This window comes from Gobius niger (assembly GCF_951799975.1).
Source record: "Gobius niger genome assembly, chromosome: 6".
Taxonomy (NCBI): Eukaryota; Metazoa; Chordata; class Actinopteri; order Gobiiformes; family Gobiidae; genus Gobius; species Gobius niger.
In genome coordinates this window covers 19,080,286-19,099,200 of record NC_136857.1, presented here as the reverse complement: position 1 = coordinate 19,099,200, position 18,915 = coordinate 19,080,286, and the positions used below count along the sequence as shown (strand labels likewise).

The 18,915-nt window shown below is 40.6% G+C and overlaps 1 protein-coding gene across 3 annotated transcripts in view; it reads right to left on the bottom strand.

Moving 5' to 3' along the window:
* Nucleotides 1-18,915, bottom strand: part of prex1 (phosphatidylinositol-3,4,5-trisphosphate-dependent Rac exchange factor 1) — a 66,397-nt gene that overhangs the window by 29,472 nt on the left and 18,010 nt on the right. For all 3 annotated transcript variants that reach the window (XM_079557538.1, XM_079557539.1, XM_079557540.1), the window contains exons 4-11: nucleotides 15,690-15,794; nucleotides 12,201-12,302; nucleotides 11,935-12,096; nucleotides 8,727-8,860; nucleotides 8,383-8,498; nucleotides 6,714-6,863; nucleotides 4,347-4,494; nucleotides 795-895 (exon numbers count right to left, since the gene is read on the bottom strand). In XM_079557538.1, the coding sequence (XP_079413664.1) occupies nucleotides 795-895; nucleotides 4,347-4,494; nucleotides 6,714-6,863; nucleotides 8,383-8,498; nucleotides 8,727-8,860; nucleotides 11,935-12,096; nucleotides 12,201-12,302; nucleotides 15,690-15,794 (1,018 nt within the window). The remainder of the gene's footprint in view (nucleotides 1-794; nucleotides 896-4,346; nucleotides 4,495-6,713; nucleotides 6,864-8,382; nucleotides 8,499-8,726; nucleotides 8,861-11,934; nucleotides 12,097-12,200; nucleotides 12,303-15,689; nucleotides 15,795-18,915) is intronic.

Sequence of the window (18,915 nt, the reverse complement as noted above, 5' to 3'; positions counted from 1 at the left end):
AAGGAACATGAAGACTGAGTGGGAGCAAATTTGACAAAGCCGGTGGTTTTGAAGTGGTCTGGTCCTTGGGTGAAAAAAGCCTTGGGAAAATCTCAGGTTTTAGTTTATTGCCGCCTAAGAGGAGCACACTAATATAGCAGAAGCATTTGTGGCTCTATCTCTCCATCATAATTGTTTGAACAAAAAAGTTTGCTAATGTGCGACTTCTGTATCACAGGAAATACAATACCCGTGAGTTACACATTTTTCCATAAATTCCAAGCAAGGGAGAGCTGTTCATCTTGCAAATTTACCAGTACTCACATTAACGCTGCAAACATGTAAAACTGTTGATGATTGCAGATTAAAAGAAAGTTATCCTGATTCTGTTCACATGTATGTTATTTGTAAATTATCACCATCTTCTCATTGTAAAACACATGATGTGGATATACATCTTAGTGCATCAAAAACAACAGACTCAAATGTAACAAAAGAATAGACTAGGCTTCATGAACTATAGACTGGACATATGTATCCATACATTATTGATAGGTGTAGGGGGTAAGTGTGCAGTTCACTTATGATTAATTCAAGAAGTGGACTTTTAAAGCCACACCCAAAGAAAAAAAAAAGAAAATGTTCAATAGATAAGTTTAGATCAGTTTGTGTAACGGTAATCAATAGTACTCTATGCCAAGAAAATGTGAATCGGGGAATAAATGTTACTAAGAGCAGACAGGATGAGGGACTGCAGATGACTGAGAAAGCATAAAAATGAGGAAAGTTTTTCAAAAGTCAGAATAAATCCTCACCATGGTGGATGATGCCATTTTCTAGCAAGGCTTGTCCCAGATTCACCCCTTCCTCTGCTTTACTGATCTCTCCACTTTCGATCAGCCAGGAAACAAACTCACTGAGGACACAAAAAACAGAAAGGTTCAATCAGCCATTCTTTAAATAAACAGCAGTGCAGACTACAGCCTTCATTTATAGCCTGGTACATCAATGATTATAGACCAATAGTGTATTTAACACAACTTATAAAATAGAAAAATGTGAGTGTAAGACTGCCACCACTTTTGTGATGCCAGAAGCATATATATTTTGACAGCTTACGAGCTCAACATCCATAGCATACTGGGTTTCAATGTAACGTGTAAGTAATGCTTTATGCCACTCGGCAGTAGCCATTATTGCTTCCAAACATAGCACATGATACCTTTTCCAAAGGTCCTTACGCAATGTTATGATTTGTCAACTGTGTCGGTGAGCTGTTCACCCCGTCCAAGTACACAGCATCAACATGGTTACAGCCAGGACATGCACACACTGCCTGTTTCTCTTTCTATACATTCACCCTCCAGTTTTAGAAACCCCATGAATGTGAGCCTGGTTTATTCACAGCGCTAAACAAATGTTTGAAGGAGAAAATGGCATGCTCCAAAGAGACTTTCTCATCTGTGTGTAAAGTCACTTCTACCACAGAATGATGAACCAAGGATCAGAGTGTGGATGAATTCAGAGATTCAACCGGGAATAATGTTGTAATGTTTGGAATTTGATAAAAAAAAATAATAATAATAATAAATAAAAGTGAGTATGTTCAAGTGTATATTTAGTGACAGGGGCTGAATATAGAATAGCTTTACACTGTTTGGAGATTTCTCCACATCAACTTTGTGCCCCAAACATTGTTTTTTTGGGAACAAGTCAGGTATGGAGGGGGGCAAGGTTGTGGATAGCTTTGAATGTGAGGAGCAGGATTTGTAGTGGATGCGATGTGTGATGGGAAGCCAGTGGAGCTGTTGTAAGAAAAGGGTGATGTGGTTCATGGAGGGTGTGTGTGTGTGATGATGTGGGCAGCGAGTTTTGAACCAGATGGAGTTCATGGAGTTTTTGAGGGAGACCATACAGGAGAGAGTTGCAGTAGTTGAGACAGGAGGTGACGAGGCTGTGTACAATGTGTGAGGTGAAGGAAAGAGCGCTGTCAAGGATGACGCCCAGGTTTCTTCAGAGGAGCTATCAATAGAAATGGGGACTTTTTCTTTATTTCACTTAGGGTGGATTTGGTACCAATGAGAAATTCAGTTTTATTACTGTTTAGTTTTGAGGAAATTTAATTGCATGGTTGCAGTCTGTTAGGGCGTAGGGTAGGAAATGGAAGTGAATGTGGTGTTTCCTGACTATCTCACCGAGAGGGAGAAGGCAAATTATGAAAAGCATGGGCGCAAGGACAGAACCCTCAGGAACACCTGAAGTGGGATGTAAGGTGAAAGACTTGAGCTGAATGAACTGGGAGGCTGGAGTGTGAAATGGCCCTGAAGGCTGCACTGAGATCAAGCAGGAGGAGGATGGATAGTGAACCGGAGTCAGCTGGAAGAATATGGTCATTGGTGATTTTAAGAAGAGCAGTTTCAGAAATTGTTCATATGCACAGATTTTTCATCTCATCAGGAGATAAGTGCATGCTTACTGCAGGTGTGTGAAGTGAATCACAAAATTGGGCACCTACGATAAATGAAACTAATGGAGATGTGAAGGACCTCGTCAGCAGCTCTTCATCCACTTCAGCCAATAAGAGCGAGTTAGTGAGTGAAGGAGTATTATGTAAGAGGTCGGCTAATTCTGGCACAGACAGTGAAATTATGAAAATGATGAATGGAAAGTGTGGGGGTGTGCCTAAGCACGGAATTGTGTGTTTTACAAAAAATGGAGTACCGGCAGGAGATTAAAAAAGCACTTAAACCACACAAGAAGACAAACAATGGGTTTATAGGGATTACTTCTCACGAATGGGTTGAAGAATATTGTAGTATTTTATACAACAGGGACTCTCTAAAACAGGGGTAGGCAACATCGGGGCCGGGTGTCAAATTTGGCCTTCTAGCATACTATATCAAAGCCCTCCAGATTATTTTATGAAATATGATGCACAAAGATTTCTGAGATTTCTTGCCTTCCCCTGCTCTAAAACATACTTTTTGGTCTTTTGCTGGCGATAATCTATGTGTAAATGTGATATATGTAGGTGGGTGCAATGTTAAAAGCTGCATATTGGTGTAATGTAATAGGCGCTCAGTGTGTCTACTGTTAATTGGATCAAAAAGACAAATGCAGAGCTAATGCAGGTTATGGGCAGGAAATGACTGGCGATAAAAGGGAGAATGATGTTTCCAAGCGGGTAAGGAAAGAAGGATGGATGATGCTTGATTTTAGAAGGAACAGGTGGTACGTTACTTAGGGTTCTTCTAGCTTGAGTCACAACTTTAGATTTTATTGCATTTTCACACCCAAAAAAATCATACCCATTAAAATAAAAGTATAAAATAGCATACATCTCACGTACAGTATGTTGATGAATTGATCACACCAAACCATTATCTTTTCTCTAGACTTTTCCCCACATTTGATATCATTGTATGTGAGGGGCACTGCAAATGCACCAGTATATTATATATGCTTTTATATATATTTTTTTTTATATATTTATGGCAATTATATTTAGAGTTTACCAACTTAATAATCATCAATGTCATTACTGATCAGATTTCATTATCTGTTGTATCAAGTTTACCTTGACAACTCAAAACGAGGCCTGACGCTCATTGTAGCTTGGAAAACGGTCAAATTATCAAAATAGAAATTACAACGAATTAATATATAACAAAACAGCCCACAACTTACACACAATTTAAAACTAATGTTACAAGAAATATATGTCAGAATCTCCCACCAGGATTTTAACATCCCGTTAACTCTAATTCATGGCAGTGATAAGTCTGTCGGGACCACCGGGGGATATGATTTCTGATGGAACAGAATGTAGAACAGAAGTAGTCCAATGCCAGATCATTTGAAACTACAAAGTACCAAATCATAAAATATTTGACATTCCAAGTACATCTAGGAATTGATCAAGATAATTTGTAAAATAGACCTACATTAATAGGACAAAATCATGTCTAAACCAGAAAGACACTTTGTTTAAATGCATTAAGTATAAATTAGATCATTATTTCCAATTTAAATCAAGAAAAGTCTAAAGTTGTGCCCTGAAAACAACCTGAAGAACCCCACTAATGTTACACGTACTGTAGTTGGAGAACCACTGCACTATGCTATACTCTATGCTACATGTCTTATACAGACAGACTGTAGGATGCTGCTTGTGTAACCAGTTGATTCTGTGGGGCCTCACTTCAGACAAAAGCATGTAGGGATGAAATGTTTAGGCAAATTGCCAAGATCTGGTCACTCTGTACACTACATCTTTTGAAGAAAGTTACATAACTGATTGGTAAGCAAAAAAGCTTGTGAATGGCGTGGCAACCACATTCCTGGAAAAAGAAAAAAAAAACACTTACTTTCCCATAAAGCACTTGGGCACAATGCTTAGTTTTCGCCGTCTATCCTTTATTAAATGCCGGCTCTTGGTCATCATCTTGTGGTACAGGTTTTCCCCTTTTTCAGCGATCATTACATAGGCGTCTCTCTCCATTCCAAGTTTAAGACCTGCACACACAACAATAATGGGTTAAATTATGTCAGAAACTACTGAGGTATAATAATAGATCATTAAGGCGGTCATGGTGCTTTTGGAGGAGACAAACCGGCTCTGAATGTTGACTAAATGGATCAGGAATTGAAGCAATAGCCTGCCAAAATAATCTCAGATGTTGTCAGCTTGAGGGGGGTGGGTTGTTAAGTTCTCCATTGTAAGGCTGAAAATGTAAGGGCTCATTGTAATGTGTCTCCACAGTGTACAGTGTTGGAACAGCACAGCCCCGATGTTAGCTTTGATAACTTTCTGAACTGTGGTCACAGACGCTTGACTTTTGGCAAACTACAATTTGAATGCTACACTGCAAGACTTTGTAAGCAACTTTTCATCAGCTCATGTGTGAAACATTGTATGGCCATCTAAATCAAACAAATCCCAGAATCACAAACCATTCTAAGAAAAATTAAGTAAGAATGTATTTGTTATAGCGCTTTTAGGCAAAAAGTTAAGTGTTCAAAATATAGATTTTACCAAGTTAAAAAAGGCGACTCAAAACTCTCATTCTGTCCAGTCAAACCAATACAACAATACACAGGCTAATCTAGATGAGGGAAGTGTATCAGATCACCAGAGAGGAAGTGGGCCTGCACAACAATGCACTCTCCGCATCAGTTTGAGTGTTAAAGGCCTAATCCGATTTTCCCATTGGGTCTTTGGAGTTGAGCGTTGGCAGCCTGTGATGGAGGTGGCTTATATTACATCTCACAGCAGCTGGAGTGGACTTAAACAATGAGTGTCATTGAACAAACAGACGGGTTGTGTCCATCCATGGGGCCCCGCGGCTTCTGCTCCAGCTGTCAGAGTTTGTCCAGAGGAGCTCCGTGTGGCACCGACTCACAGACCCTATCGCATTATCTGACCCATACATCTCCCTGCACCAGCCAGAGGAAGTACAGCCACCTCCAGAGATAGCCTTAGAACAACAGGGTCTTTGGGGAGGGATAAGACTAACAAGTGGTAATAATAGCGTTGATTGAGCCAAGGGACATAAAGTTGAAACAAGTGTGGTAGTATATTATTGTATTACCGTCAGGAATGTAACATTTAGTAAGGATTTTTTTTTTTAATAGTTTTTATCATGACAGCATTGTAGTTGATTGATTATTATATAAAGTAGAAACCGAAGTACTGCATTGTAAACTGTCTAGACTGAAGTGAAGTAAACATATTGAAGGAAATGTAAGCAGGCTGAGTGAAAAAGAAAAAAGTGGGGAAGTTGGGCAGTGTGACTGATTTGGCATCTGTTAGCCTCAGGTCGATTTCCGCCGGCTTGAAACCAAACACCACAAGCTCTGGACACTCCTCAGTACTTCTACACTCTCAAACCCATTCATCAAAGAGTAATGGTCACATACCAAACAGATTGTTGTCTTTTTCGGTGTATCTTTTTTTCTCTTTAGGAGGGATTCACACTTAGTAATTTTAATGCAAAGTTGTATTGGGCAAATTGTCAGTGGAATTCCACAGGGATCTATCTTAGGGCCAGTCTTGTACTGTATTACGCTGTGAAAACAAAAATGTCTTCACCATTCTTAATTGTACTTTGGCTATATCTCTATGAGCACTATCTAGTGACGTGACATCAAAGGGGGAAATTAGACTTATTCAAATCTAACATATTTGTTTGATTTGCTATTGATGCTATTGATTCAGTATGTTTTAGCGTAGAGAGAATTTTGGTTGAATAATAAGGAACATGAATCATAAATGTCATGACACTTAAACTTCTATGGAAACAGACCGGCAGCGTGTAGTGGGTACAAGTGTAAAGTTCATGCAAAAAATCACCAACAGTAGGGCATTGAATCATTAACAGGACTAGACGGAACTAAAAAAATGTTTAAACTATGTATTTTCCACCTCCTACATGCTCTAGCTAATGTGTTGAAGGAAACCAGACCTATTCACTAACAGCCGCTAAAAGCTTGCACTGTTATTAAAAAAACAAACTACAACAACTATCTCCACCTATCTCCACCTCCACCAAGCTGAACATAGAGACTGCAGCTACCTGTAAGACCTGAGGAGGCAGTAGCGAATAAAAAAAAAAAGCCAACTTCTTTCTAGTCCCTTTAAAAGTGGCATATTTTTGGTGCTACCAAAAATATGCCACTCTGTGCTGTCAACCACAAAGAGCCCCAAAAGTGACCTTTACTAAAGTGTTACTTACTCTCTCTCTGCTCCCGCTCTCTCAAGATCGCGTCTAACCACTTTTGCTTGTCTTCTGCATGTTTGGCCATGCAGACAAACCACTTGTTTTTTGCTGTGTTGTGTATCTTCCATCCATTTGTCACTGTGTAGTTGTTGCTATGGTAATCCGCTGCAAAGACATAAAGAATATCATTGCCATTGTGTTGACATAAAACGTACATGTAAGCTCTGTAAGTGCAGTGCTAATATTACTAAAATTGTGGTAGCAGCAGCAGTATTAGTAGTAGTAGCAGTAGTTGTCTTTGATGCAATTGGTTAAATACAGTATATACAGTCAGTACTTTTAAGTAATCAACATGGCAGTAAAGTTGTGAATTTCTCGTAAAGAAGAACACAATGCTCTTAACAAATTCTCATCTCTGTCCAATTTTATCTTCCATTTAGCAGCAGGTGAACAGCTCCTGAATAATGAATGGCAGCCAGTAATGGGCCACATTAGTCTCACGCTCAAAGGTCATATAAATAGATCTAATACTCTGGCCTCCACAAGAAGCAGCTCATACTGTTCGGGAAGAGGTGTAAAATACTCATAGAAGTTTATAAAACCCCAAACTGTTTTCTCTATTACAAACGCACCTATCCATTTAATAATAATAGCCTTTTTGCTACAACGCCCCGAAAATACATTACTGTTTGCGACATCAGTTTTGTCACATATTGGGAGTTCACTCATGTAGGCAAACTGAATTCGATTCGTGTTTTTCTTTGTGGTTAGCAGTATGAATGCGACCGCCGAGAAGCAGCCAACATGCATATAGCCAGTCATGTGATTGTGCAGCAAAAGGAGGAAATAGGTGAAGTGTTTCTATACAAGAGAGCAGAGTACAAGCCAAATGCTTGCATGTAAAACCACAACAGTAAATAAGACTTCATCACAAGATTCAAGCAAACGCGACCACATATCGTGTAGATTGAGTAACTTGTGCCTCTAAGATTCTAATCAGTATAGGGAACTGTTGCTATTGTTGACAAGAAAAAGGTGGTTGTGAGGTTTGCAGGCTACATCCTGTTCAAACTCGGCACAAATGGGACTCCACCCAAACTGTCAGCATGTACCTGATTCATATCCGACCACCAGTGATAAAGATTCAATCCAATTTTTGAAAACATCAACTGTGAGCTGTACTTCTGAGTTTGTAAGCCAATATTTTAAATATTTAGTTCAGAGCCTCTGCTTTACGTATGGACAGTAAAACGGGAGTTTGGGCAAAGTAAAGGGTAAACACAAACACTCTTTTTCTTGACTAATGGTTCAGTTTCAGAAAGTTTAGTACAATTTTATAAACTATGTATACTGACATTTACATTGTGCTTAAAACTATTGGGGATCCTTAAATAATTAAATAGGTAAATCAATCAATGGTTTGAGATGTTACTCCCAAAATCCAGAAACTGAACATCCTGACTCACATTCCCCTTATAATAATGTGGATAATAAAGTCTTCGTAACTCTGAGGCAAAAGAAATTGATCTAATTTTGTAACAACACCTAACTGCACCTCCTGACTGAAAAGTAAATTCTAGGGAAGCGAAACATCAACAGAAACTGTACGATTATGATTACCCTTGGTATAAATATTTGAATGTGCAGTGTCCAAAAGCTACTTTCACCCTTCGCAAATACAAACCTGTCCCGTCTTCTACATTTTCCACCTCCATCACCTCTGTGTTGATCCTGCCCCTGAACACATACAGGGGCCCGTTGATAGACTTGGTCCTCTTGGTGGACTTCTTTCCAGAAACCCTGGGGTAATGGGACAAGACTGCGGTTACACTCAACAAAGAAAACATCTGTTAACGCCATTGCCGCATTAAGAAACGACTTGTTTGTGACAGCATTCATACAATTACACGGTCAGTGAAACTAGGCTGCAGAACTAGGCTATTTTTCCGAGACTTGCTTCCGTCAAGAAGTAGGTCAACAATTATTATTTACAAATGTGTTATAAAAGAGTTAAAGTATATTTCTCACCTGGACTTCCTCTTACAGTAAACTAAAAGGTTGTCAAACAGGAAGAAGACACGTTCCTGAATGTTTCCAGCAGAGATTTTCAGCAGATTTCCATGAAGCAGGAGCTCTGTGCAGATGTCTGTCAAGTTTGTTCCCTGCAAAAATAACATAAATAACTAATTTAAAAAAATAAAATATGGAGAGACAGAATTCCGAAATACAATTAGACAGCAGTGGAGTGCATTCTATTAACTCATAAAATAGCAATAACAAATGTCTGGGACTTTGACTTACAATCAAACAATGGTATGGATGGTAATGGTAAAAAAACAGCCATGCATTGGAGCTAACATTCTCCAAAGACATTGTGCAAATGTCTGCAAAACATTTTAGCTTCCTGCTGCTCACCCGGTGACCCATGTACACACCTAGAGTGGTACACCTCAAACCCATCACCTTGGCCTGCATGTTCTGCTTTGAGGAACATGTTTGACAAACAAACAGCCTTTTCATGCCGCACTGAGGAAATACACACAGGCCACAAGTACAAGCACCCAAAGGGCCCGCCTAAGTCCTAAATACACATGTCCACAGGAAGGAAACGTAAAGAGGTGGAAGGGTGGAAGGGTCCTACAAGAATGTTCTGGATCTTTGTAAGAATAAGGTCAATTGCGCAGCTAAACACTACAGCTTCCATCAGCTTAGATTCAGGGATGTACATGCTGCCTCTTCCATTAAACTTAAACACAGTGTGATAACCAAATCAATTTCATTTCAGAAAGCTGTCAAACAATTATACAAGATACGTATATAGTGAGTAGCACGGGTTCTTTAAACTGTGAAAGATGATGGTGAGAGCAGGTTAGCTGGGGGTTTAGGGCTTTTCAATGTATAGCTAGGTTTAACCATACACTCAATGCTCAATTGCACAACATAATGACAGCTCTCCTTTCTTCTAAAACCATCCATTGGCTCACGATTATAGCCAAAGTGGGTGCTTCAGTGGTTTAAAAACATTTGTCTCATCACTTTTATTACGTGTTAGAATTTTTTTTTTCTTTTAAAGAAGGATGTTCATGTGATTCTGCCAACTAGCCATTGTCATTGATTCAGATTGATGTGATCTATATTTGTATTTTTATAATAAAAAGCGCATGAGGATGAGATAAAAGGCCAGGTACTGGTCTCTTCTCGTAATCCCTTTGAAAAACGATGTCGCTGTTGATGTTGATGTGTGCAATGACCACAGCGTGTCATCTAATTAACCTTTTCACCAAAAGGTTGAACTTCAGGGCCAATTACTGCGTTTCTTGACTATTTTTAGATTATGTACTTTAAAGTAATTTATATGATCATCCACCACCACAAATATAGTCTTGCACAGCCAACCAGGCACTAATATTATTCCATTCTGTCAAAAGGCCCGCTGGAATATTAACCGTTTAATTGTGGTACGCAAAATGAAACCTAATGACATCCCATCATTCATTGTTAAATGGATCATTCCCTTCCAAATTATGTGGAACTAACAACAGCCATGTGTGGACACCCCGCAGACGCTGAGACCTGCAGAAATGCTCTCGCTGGCCACACCCAACCCCCCACCGTCCATAATTGATTCCCATGAGTGTAAACTTGATGATGGATGGTCATCTCTGTGGAGTTCGTACAATCCTCACAGCTTTTGGAAAAGGTGCATGTACCGTCTGGGGGACTGGGGCAGGGATCACGTTTCACTCTATTGATTCCACCTCATCTAACAGCGGGTGAGATGGGGGTGTGAGCTGAGTGCATGGGAATTCAGAAGGCATGCCTGCACCTTTGTGTACTCTTCCATGTGTTTTAGCGCTTCAAAGATGGATGTGAGGCATGTCCTGAATTCTTAATGTATACAAGTGTACAAACAATATAGAAGGGGGATTGGCGAGAATGGAATAGGCAGTAATGTGTCCGGGGCTGATTCGGCACAACAGGAGACCATTAGGCTTGGAGGTGATTAGGCTGGAGAGAGGAAAGAAGAGTGAGGCTAATGCTGTTAGGGTGAAGCCACTGTGGGGGGTAAAGTGGATAACTAAGCTGTAAAACCGTTGTTCCAAAGACAAATGGAAAATGCATCTTTCATCTTTAATGAAAGTCTTCTTCTAATTTGAAGGTGGGATGGGGTAGGCAGGGCTGTCCCCTCGTCCCCTCCTATTCACCCTCGCAATCGAGCCACTAGCTGAAGCAATTCGACGTGACCCCACTAAGTCTTCTTCTATATGATGGCTACAACAAAGAACATTTATAATGAAGGTATTGTTTCTGTAAGTAGCAACTAGAATCATATTTTGTGTTTGTGGTTAAAAATAAAACATCTTGGGTTTGAGATCAGTTGAGATCAGTTTTTGGCTAATTGGGCAAATGTGTGCATTGCTTAGAAATATTTGTGGTTACAATTACAAAATAAAAACTCTGTCAGAAGGTTTCAAATTAAGGCGAGAGTAAAACAAAGGGTAGTTACAAAACATGTAATTGATTGAATTTTATGGTGACTTCTTCAGAAGGAAAGTGGGCCTCAGTTTTGTTTTAGTCGGCTGTTGGATGTCCCACTGGGGCCTCTCTTCTGTTCTGTTTCCATCTTTCACTTCTCCTGTCCCCTCAAGTGGTCCCCCTCGTGTAACTCTGCCTATGCATGTGAGCCTAGAACTCTGCCTCCTAAGTCTCCTCTGATTGGGCAGTTTGCCTGTTGGCATCTCCTCTGGCACCCTCAGAGACTGGATTGTCCCATTGGTAGCTGCTAAGACAAGGCTTCTGTTGTGGTGGGTGAGGGAGGCGTGAAAAATTCGCTGGACCCTCAACTCCAGCTCCCAAGCCCTGTCCGTGGCCCCCGAGCTCTCAGCACTGATTTGGATAGTAAGACAGTGGCACATTTGGACTTAATAATATATTGTTTTGTATATCTAGTTTGCATATGGGACATAAAAAAACCTACAAGGCAAGACATACTGTACTCTCACACCCATGAAGCAGTATTAGAACAATTTAAGGTTGTAATTGATTGCATATTTTTTCCAATGACTAATGGTTCCTGAAAGCCACAGAAAGCATCTCTATCTACTATATTTCAATAACCATTCTAGTGCATGGGGTTTCTCCAGCTGCGCTCCATCATTTTCTGTAGTAGCACATGAATCTCTCCATGACACGGTCTCCTCTCCCTGACCCCATGTCCCACGGTGCTCCATCTTACCTCCCAGCCCTCTATGTGTGACTGCAGCTGTTCCAGAGCTTCCAGTTTCTCCATTTGCCTTTTGGTCTCGTTGATGTTGGAGCAGACAGCTTTCATGACCTGCAGAGCCTCCTCCACCGCAGGATAGTCCGAATGTTTCTTAGGGGTTCGCTTCAGTAGCTCCTAGTGAGGAAATAAAATATTTCACAAAGGTTCAAAACTGCAGGTTCAATCGTCAATATGTTATTGTCGCTCGCTTTGGCATCACTGCCGATGCTGTGTCGTACCTTCAGAAAAAGTGGGTACTTGCAAATCCTCTGAATGGGACTGAGGAGGTAGCCTTCCAGAGGGACATCTGTGCTTTTCTTTCCTCCCAGGAGCATGCAATGCTGTAGAAGAACAAAGAATATACTGGTAAGTTATACAGTGACAAATGTTATTAAAAACAAATAACACATTCCATAACTTCAAGCAGAACTAAGTAACTCATGTCCCTAGAGGCCATAAGTGCCACTGCAGGTGTTGTAGCATGTTGCAGTTTTTTTACTCATTAATTGTCCGTGAGAGTAAATACTACGCAGACAGAAAAGACAAAGGGAGAGAGGGATATTGTACATCCAATTACACAATGGAGATCTTTTTTTTCACTCAAACTTGGCTGTAAGTATTGTTTAAGTGGCGCTAGCCCGCAGTTAGCTATGCCGGTTAGCCTGTTAGCTTCTTCTTCGTGATTCCATTAGTGTGTATTGGTTTTCTGGCCAGAGACACCAGGGGGAGATGAATGACCCCCCAATCATCCCATTAACACTTGTATTAGCCCCAGAGGGACTACGAAAAGGATTTATTCATGTAAAGAAGTTACTTAGTACTGCTTTAACATTGAGACTCCATTGGGAGATCAATAAAGCACTATCTTATCTTATCTTATCTTGAGATTTTTTGCCTTCTGTTGGCATGCTGTGACATCATCCGCATGCCCTTTATAATGCTTGAAAATGAACCAAAGAATCTTAACACAATATGGTGCAGTGAATTTCTGGAAATGTTCCCCTTCTATAAAGCATGTTTAAAATGGATTAGTTTTGATCTTAAGTATTGCATTTTGGCAAAGTTAAAAATTAATAAAAAGAACAGAAAGATGCAGTCTGCAGTGAGTAGAATCTTTATCGCCTCACAGAGTCAAAGGAACGAGCGAAGTTTAACTGGCAAGGGCGTGGTGTCTTTGTATGTTTGTAATAACTTTCAAGCCTCATGATGATGTATTTGGCAGAATACGAAGTTGAATAAACTCTTCACAAGTTTGGGCCTCAGCGCGTACTTTAAGACATACTTCATGACGCAATCCTTTTATGTATTTATTTGACCTTTGTTTAACCGGGATCTTATTTCCAGGAGAGTGCTCACCGCAGAGGAGAACCTGTTGTGTATATTTTTAGTGATAGGGGGAACTGGAGCACCTGGAGGCAACCTACACAGACACGGGGAGAACATCCACACAGAAAGGCCCTTGTCCGACCCGGGGATCGAACCCTTGATCTTCTGCCTTCTCCCTGCCACCCTTATTATAAACCAGTTTGAGCAATAAGCGTGCATTACTATGAATGCATTCAATGACAATCAACTTCTGAAGTCTCTCTGTAGCCGCTTCACTGCTGCAGCTAGAGCAGGATATGCAGTGGTGAGATAATGCATGCAAATACCCAATCTGGGGTCAATAAAAGTTTGACAACTATATAATTCGCAGTGAACATGCTACTAACATACAAAACATTTAAAGGTCACTTAGAATGAGCCGCTTTAAACTAAACAATGTGAATCCACACTGCTTGTCCCCAACTCCAGAGAAACGCTTTCAACACAAAGATCACTGTGAATCCTCTTATACTCCGTTCTCTTCAGAGGCGCTTTCATCAGTGGAGGGCTATAGTTACAGACATGGTTTCTCCACTGTGCTGTGCATTTTGAGGCATCACAGCCTGTCAGGATGCAATGAGCTCATGGGACAGGATAAAAGATCAAACGCAGCCGCAGATAAACCACTCCAGGGTTCTCTAGTGGGAATGAAGCCGGAGATTTCTTTTAACTGGAAGAGACGGCAGGGGGTGTAGACAAAAAGACTGTAAACTTTGGAATTCCACCGACTTCAACTTGTGATATATTAATCTACAGCCGTTTTGTTTCCCACAGCTAAGTGATATTTCCCTTCTTATCTTGTGCTTCTTTATTGGAGGTTAAAGCCACAATCCCCTCCCCCTCTTCAATCTGACCTCCTTTTGATTCCACTTTGCTCGTTCACTGCAAATAAGTTATGTTATCAAGCAATTAATTCAATATGGAAATTCAGAAAACCACCACTCAAAATTAATCCAAGTGTGAAGCCGCCAAGGGCAGTGAGGATTTGAAATGGTCATCCTTTTCTAATTGAATCGATTGGATTTCCTACTGTCTTCTTCCCTGTAATTAGCCCTTCAGTCATGTTTCTGTTTTGCACGTGGTTGCTATACAAAACACATGTGATGTGCAAGCAAACATGATTTGAACAGAGAACCAGATGTGAATTTTGCTTTGTATTGTAGATATTTAAATTAGCAGCAGCAAAACTTAATTAAGATCAATTATCAACTCATCAAGTGTGACACAAAATGATCTGAGAAAGTGTTGAATTTTCACAGAATCAGTTGGGATGTTGCACTTGAAAGCATTACTGTCCTCTAGGGTTGGGCATTATTTGATTTGACCTTTATTTAACCAAGAAAGTCCCACAAAGATTCAGAATCTATTTTCAGGACAGTCCTGGTTCCAGAGGGGACCCTATTATACACTTTTTAGAGGTAGAGGAAACTAGAGCACCAGAAGGAAACCTACACAGACTCAGGATAACATACAAACCCCATAAAGAAAGACCTCCCCTGCCCTGAGAATCCAACCACTGTGCCAATACATTCATTTACATATCAGAACTTAAATGAGACTTGTTAATGGTACTTGTACCTGGCAGAATAACATTTCTTTACTGTAGTTACTGTTAATCATGTTCTATGATTACACAACACAGTAACTATGCCCATAAAAATTACTTAATTACTTTTTTGGATACTTTAAGTACTTTTTTGGATAGTACCCTATCTTTCTTTTCTTTTTTCACATTTAGGGGGTGCCCAGTCCTATTGTATTGCATGAGTCCACTTTACTGCTATGCAGCAACAGTGCCATCCTGTTCTTTCCACTCCCCTGGCCCAGAATAAAGCCATGGAAGTCAACCATCGGGCAACACCGGGCCTTAGATCTCAGAGCCAGTCCTAAGAAGCCTGCCAGCGACACTCCACAGCTGGGCCCTGCCTCAACGCTTTCATTCCACACAACCCCTTTTCAAAAAAGCGGTGCCACTAGTTCATTGTCCATAACCTAAAAGGTGGAAACAGCTGGCGGCGGAAGCTCCACACAAGAACGAACACAAAAGTGGCCTTGATGGTGGCCACATCCTGTCCGGACAGGAAGAGTGCTTATGGACTCTGGAGCTCGAAGTTGACATGGAAGCAGAGGTGAGATTGGGGAAGGAAAGGGAGGGTAGACGACAAAGGAAGAAATAACACTCAAGGGAGGAAAGAAAAGTAGGGCAATGACAAAAAATGGTTGAGGTAGACAGATTGTATTAGTAAACTCACAGAAAGATGGGATAGAGACACAGTGGGTTATGGGTTATTACTGAACACACTTTGCACATCTTAGTAAGGGCAGGGCATTAAAGCAGAAGTGAATCCATCAGCGCATCTTACCAAGAGAAAGGTCCTGATGTGGGGAACCTTGTTGAGCTCCATAAGTAGCCGCAATGCTTTCTCATGGTTGCTGCAGTACTCCCCGTACACTGAGAAACTCTCCCTCTGCAAAAAAACAAAACATATTACATCAAGTCCGAGTCTTAAATCAACAATGGATTACAGATTTGACAAGAAGATACAGGGTCAAAGGGTCCATTTCCAGCAGAATGGCAATGTACTGTAGCCGGGAAAGAGGTGCATAACACTTCCAAGGCCATTACTATTACTTTCATAACATGCTAATGAGGAAAAGCAACTTGCCTGAAAGCTTTTGAAGGCTTTTCAGCTGCTATTTACTGACCTCATTTGTCAAAGAACAACTTAGGAGGGATTCATAAATAAATGACAAAATAAAAGTACATTGCTGACATCTAAGATTCCTCATTCTGCCCAGTGAGACAAAACAAGCTCAAAAAGCTGCCTTTGAAGCTGCCACGTATTTTGTGAACAATACGTAAAGTGACACCTGGACTTGTGAAGGCTCTGAAATGCATTATTTATGCAGCACAGTGAATGCGACAATGTAGAACACAAGCGCGCCACAGTTGAATCTATGGCCCTGGGCTTATTTAAAACTATTGTGCCGTCTTAACTGTGGTGTGTGGATAATTGGGATGTGAAACCATGTGCTCGGTGGGGCTCGGGCTCCGGGACCAGAAACTGAAACTGCCATTCGAAACAGCCGTGTAAGTGAAATGTGAAACTGCAGGTGCCAGGACACACTGCTTTCAACTCAAACTGAAATACAACCTGCAGGTTAGCATGTAAACGATTGGCAAGGGGGGCTGGGGGGGTGGGGGTGACACAAAAGGGGAAGAATTAATATCAAGGAAGGCCATGGGATATTGTTGTAACATAAACTTCAAACAGTAACAGGAGCAGCAGGGGGAGAGGGATTTGTGACATAGGGCAAATTTAAAATACAGGTTGCAATAGAATGGGTTGTTTGACGACTCCAATCAAATCATATTTACAGTGTGTACCAATGTGTACCAATGCCGCTCCGAGTGAAACCATGCCGACAATATTGTTGTTCGGAACAGATGTGCAGCTAAGCATTGCATGTGGTTTCACACCTACACGCACGTTGACACATCTAGCTACGAGCTACAAGATGGGCCAACGGCGGTGGCAGGTAGACCTGTCACGATAACAAATTTGGGTAACTGGGTGTGTGCTCTGTAACAATGTGTAATAAGTTGTACCTATGGGTTAGATATACAATGGAATAATATGTATTTGTAGTTTGTAGGTACACTGGGGGGAAAAAAGTATTTGGTCAGTTCCCCATAGACTTTCTATTGGATTTTGGCCAAATACTTTTTTTTCCCTACAGTACATAATGTAATAAAACATAATTCTAACTCTAACCCTAACCTTAAGCCTTAACCCTAAGGGTCTCATGTCCTATTACATTATGTACTTACAAAGTACTAACACAAGTTATTCCATTATTACAGAGCACATTACATTGTACTAAATTTAGTTAGGTACAATGTATCAAGGTAGTGTAAAATAAAGTGATACCCAAATTTGAAGTTCGATATATTGAGGCAGGAAAGTATCGCAATAAACGATATTATTGACTAACGATACTAGATACTGTAAACTCTCAGGCATAAAAATGACAGTAAACCTTTGTTTTAAAAGTGCATAATAATATCCTAAAATACCACACAAGCTGCAAAAAACACGAAATATAATGTAACTTGATTTGTTTACGAAAAATAGGGGGGACATGCTAATAAATGTACAGACGATAAATATCGAGCTAAAAAATACATCGTTTATCTGTTATTTATTGAACGATAAGTCGATATAGTAATTATCGTGTCAGCCCTAGAGGCAGGGGCCCCTCAAACAATGGTTAAGGATCCGTTTTTAGACATCGGTGTGTGCTTTTTGCTTATGCGTTTGTGCAGTGGAAGCTCAGAGGGGTTTTATACATGTGTAACCAAGAGAGCAACACAATGTAATCAGTGAGCGGCAGAAGCACAAACACACCCTAAGCCACATTTGGCCAGGGGACCCCTCCGCAACACCGCTGGGAGGAACAGTTGGCCCAACATATGGGTTAATGTACTACATACAGTGAACGTGGGGGGGGGGGGGGGGGGGCATGTCCATCCACTCATTTGCTTTGTACATGGGTGATTCAAATGTATTTATTTTGTTACGCAAGATTTTTTGTTGTAATCCATCCGTTTAGCACAACATTTTTGCACTCATGAGCTCCTCTTTCTAGATGGAAATGCTTTGGCGAGACTATGAGTAACTATGGACCGCCGGAAAATGTGTCGCTAGGATATTTCAATGCCAAAAAGTGACAGGTGGAAACATAGTGAGCACTAATTGTCTCTCAAAAAAAGGGTGCACTGTGAACACGTTGGAGCCGTGTTTGTTTACAGCAAGACGCCCAGGAGGTTCATCTACCACTGACTATAGCATGACTTGCTTCATGGCACACCTCCAATTACCGCGTCACTCAAAAGCAGTCGCGGTCCCTCTCTGAAGACACGACTTGTGCCCAGAATAGCTCAGCATAAGACCGCGGCTGTTCCTTTGATAGACGCAACACTTTATTTCAATTCGTCAACACTGGAATGTTATTACTTCACCTAGATCAGAAAGTATCGCACGCTGAGCAATCACTTCGGGTCAAGGCATAATGGCAGTATTTCAGGAGCTGCATAAGGACGTGACTGTTGCTCGTTGCAGACGGGGGAAAATACTGAAGTCTCCAATTCCGCGTTTTCAACTTTTTCAGCCTTCAGAAGATAGAATCAGCCTGAGCAGGTTACGATAAATTTTAATTAAAAAGGTCATTCTGATACCTCTTTGAAAAAACAATAGGAGAATAAGGCTCGTTTCAGAATGACTAGTGAATGATCTACAACTGTGCTTTCTTTGTCAGAGCACTGGGCAAATGTTTTATGTTTGAATCCATTTTAGTGTGTGTTTTGCCATGCAGTGTGTTATACATGTGTCTGCTCTGTGTGTGCACATCTTGACAACAGACTGAAGACTGCTGAGCTTTGCAAATGTCGTCCTATTAGAGAAACTAGTGCCCAATCAATTTTCAAACAATTCTAACTTATAGATAACAGCTTTTTCTTATTCAGACATGTACACACCCCAGATCCATGATAACTGCATCCGAGCAATAAATCACTTCCATTTCACT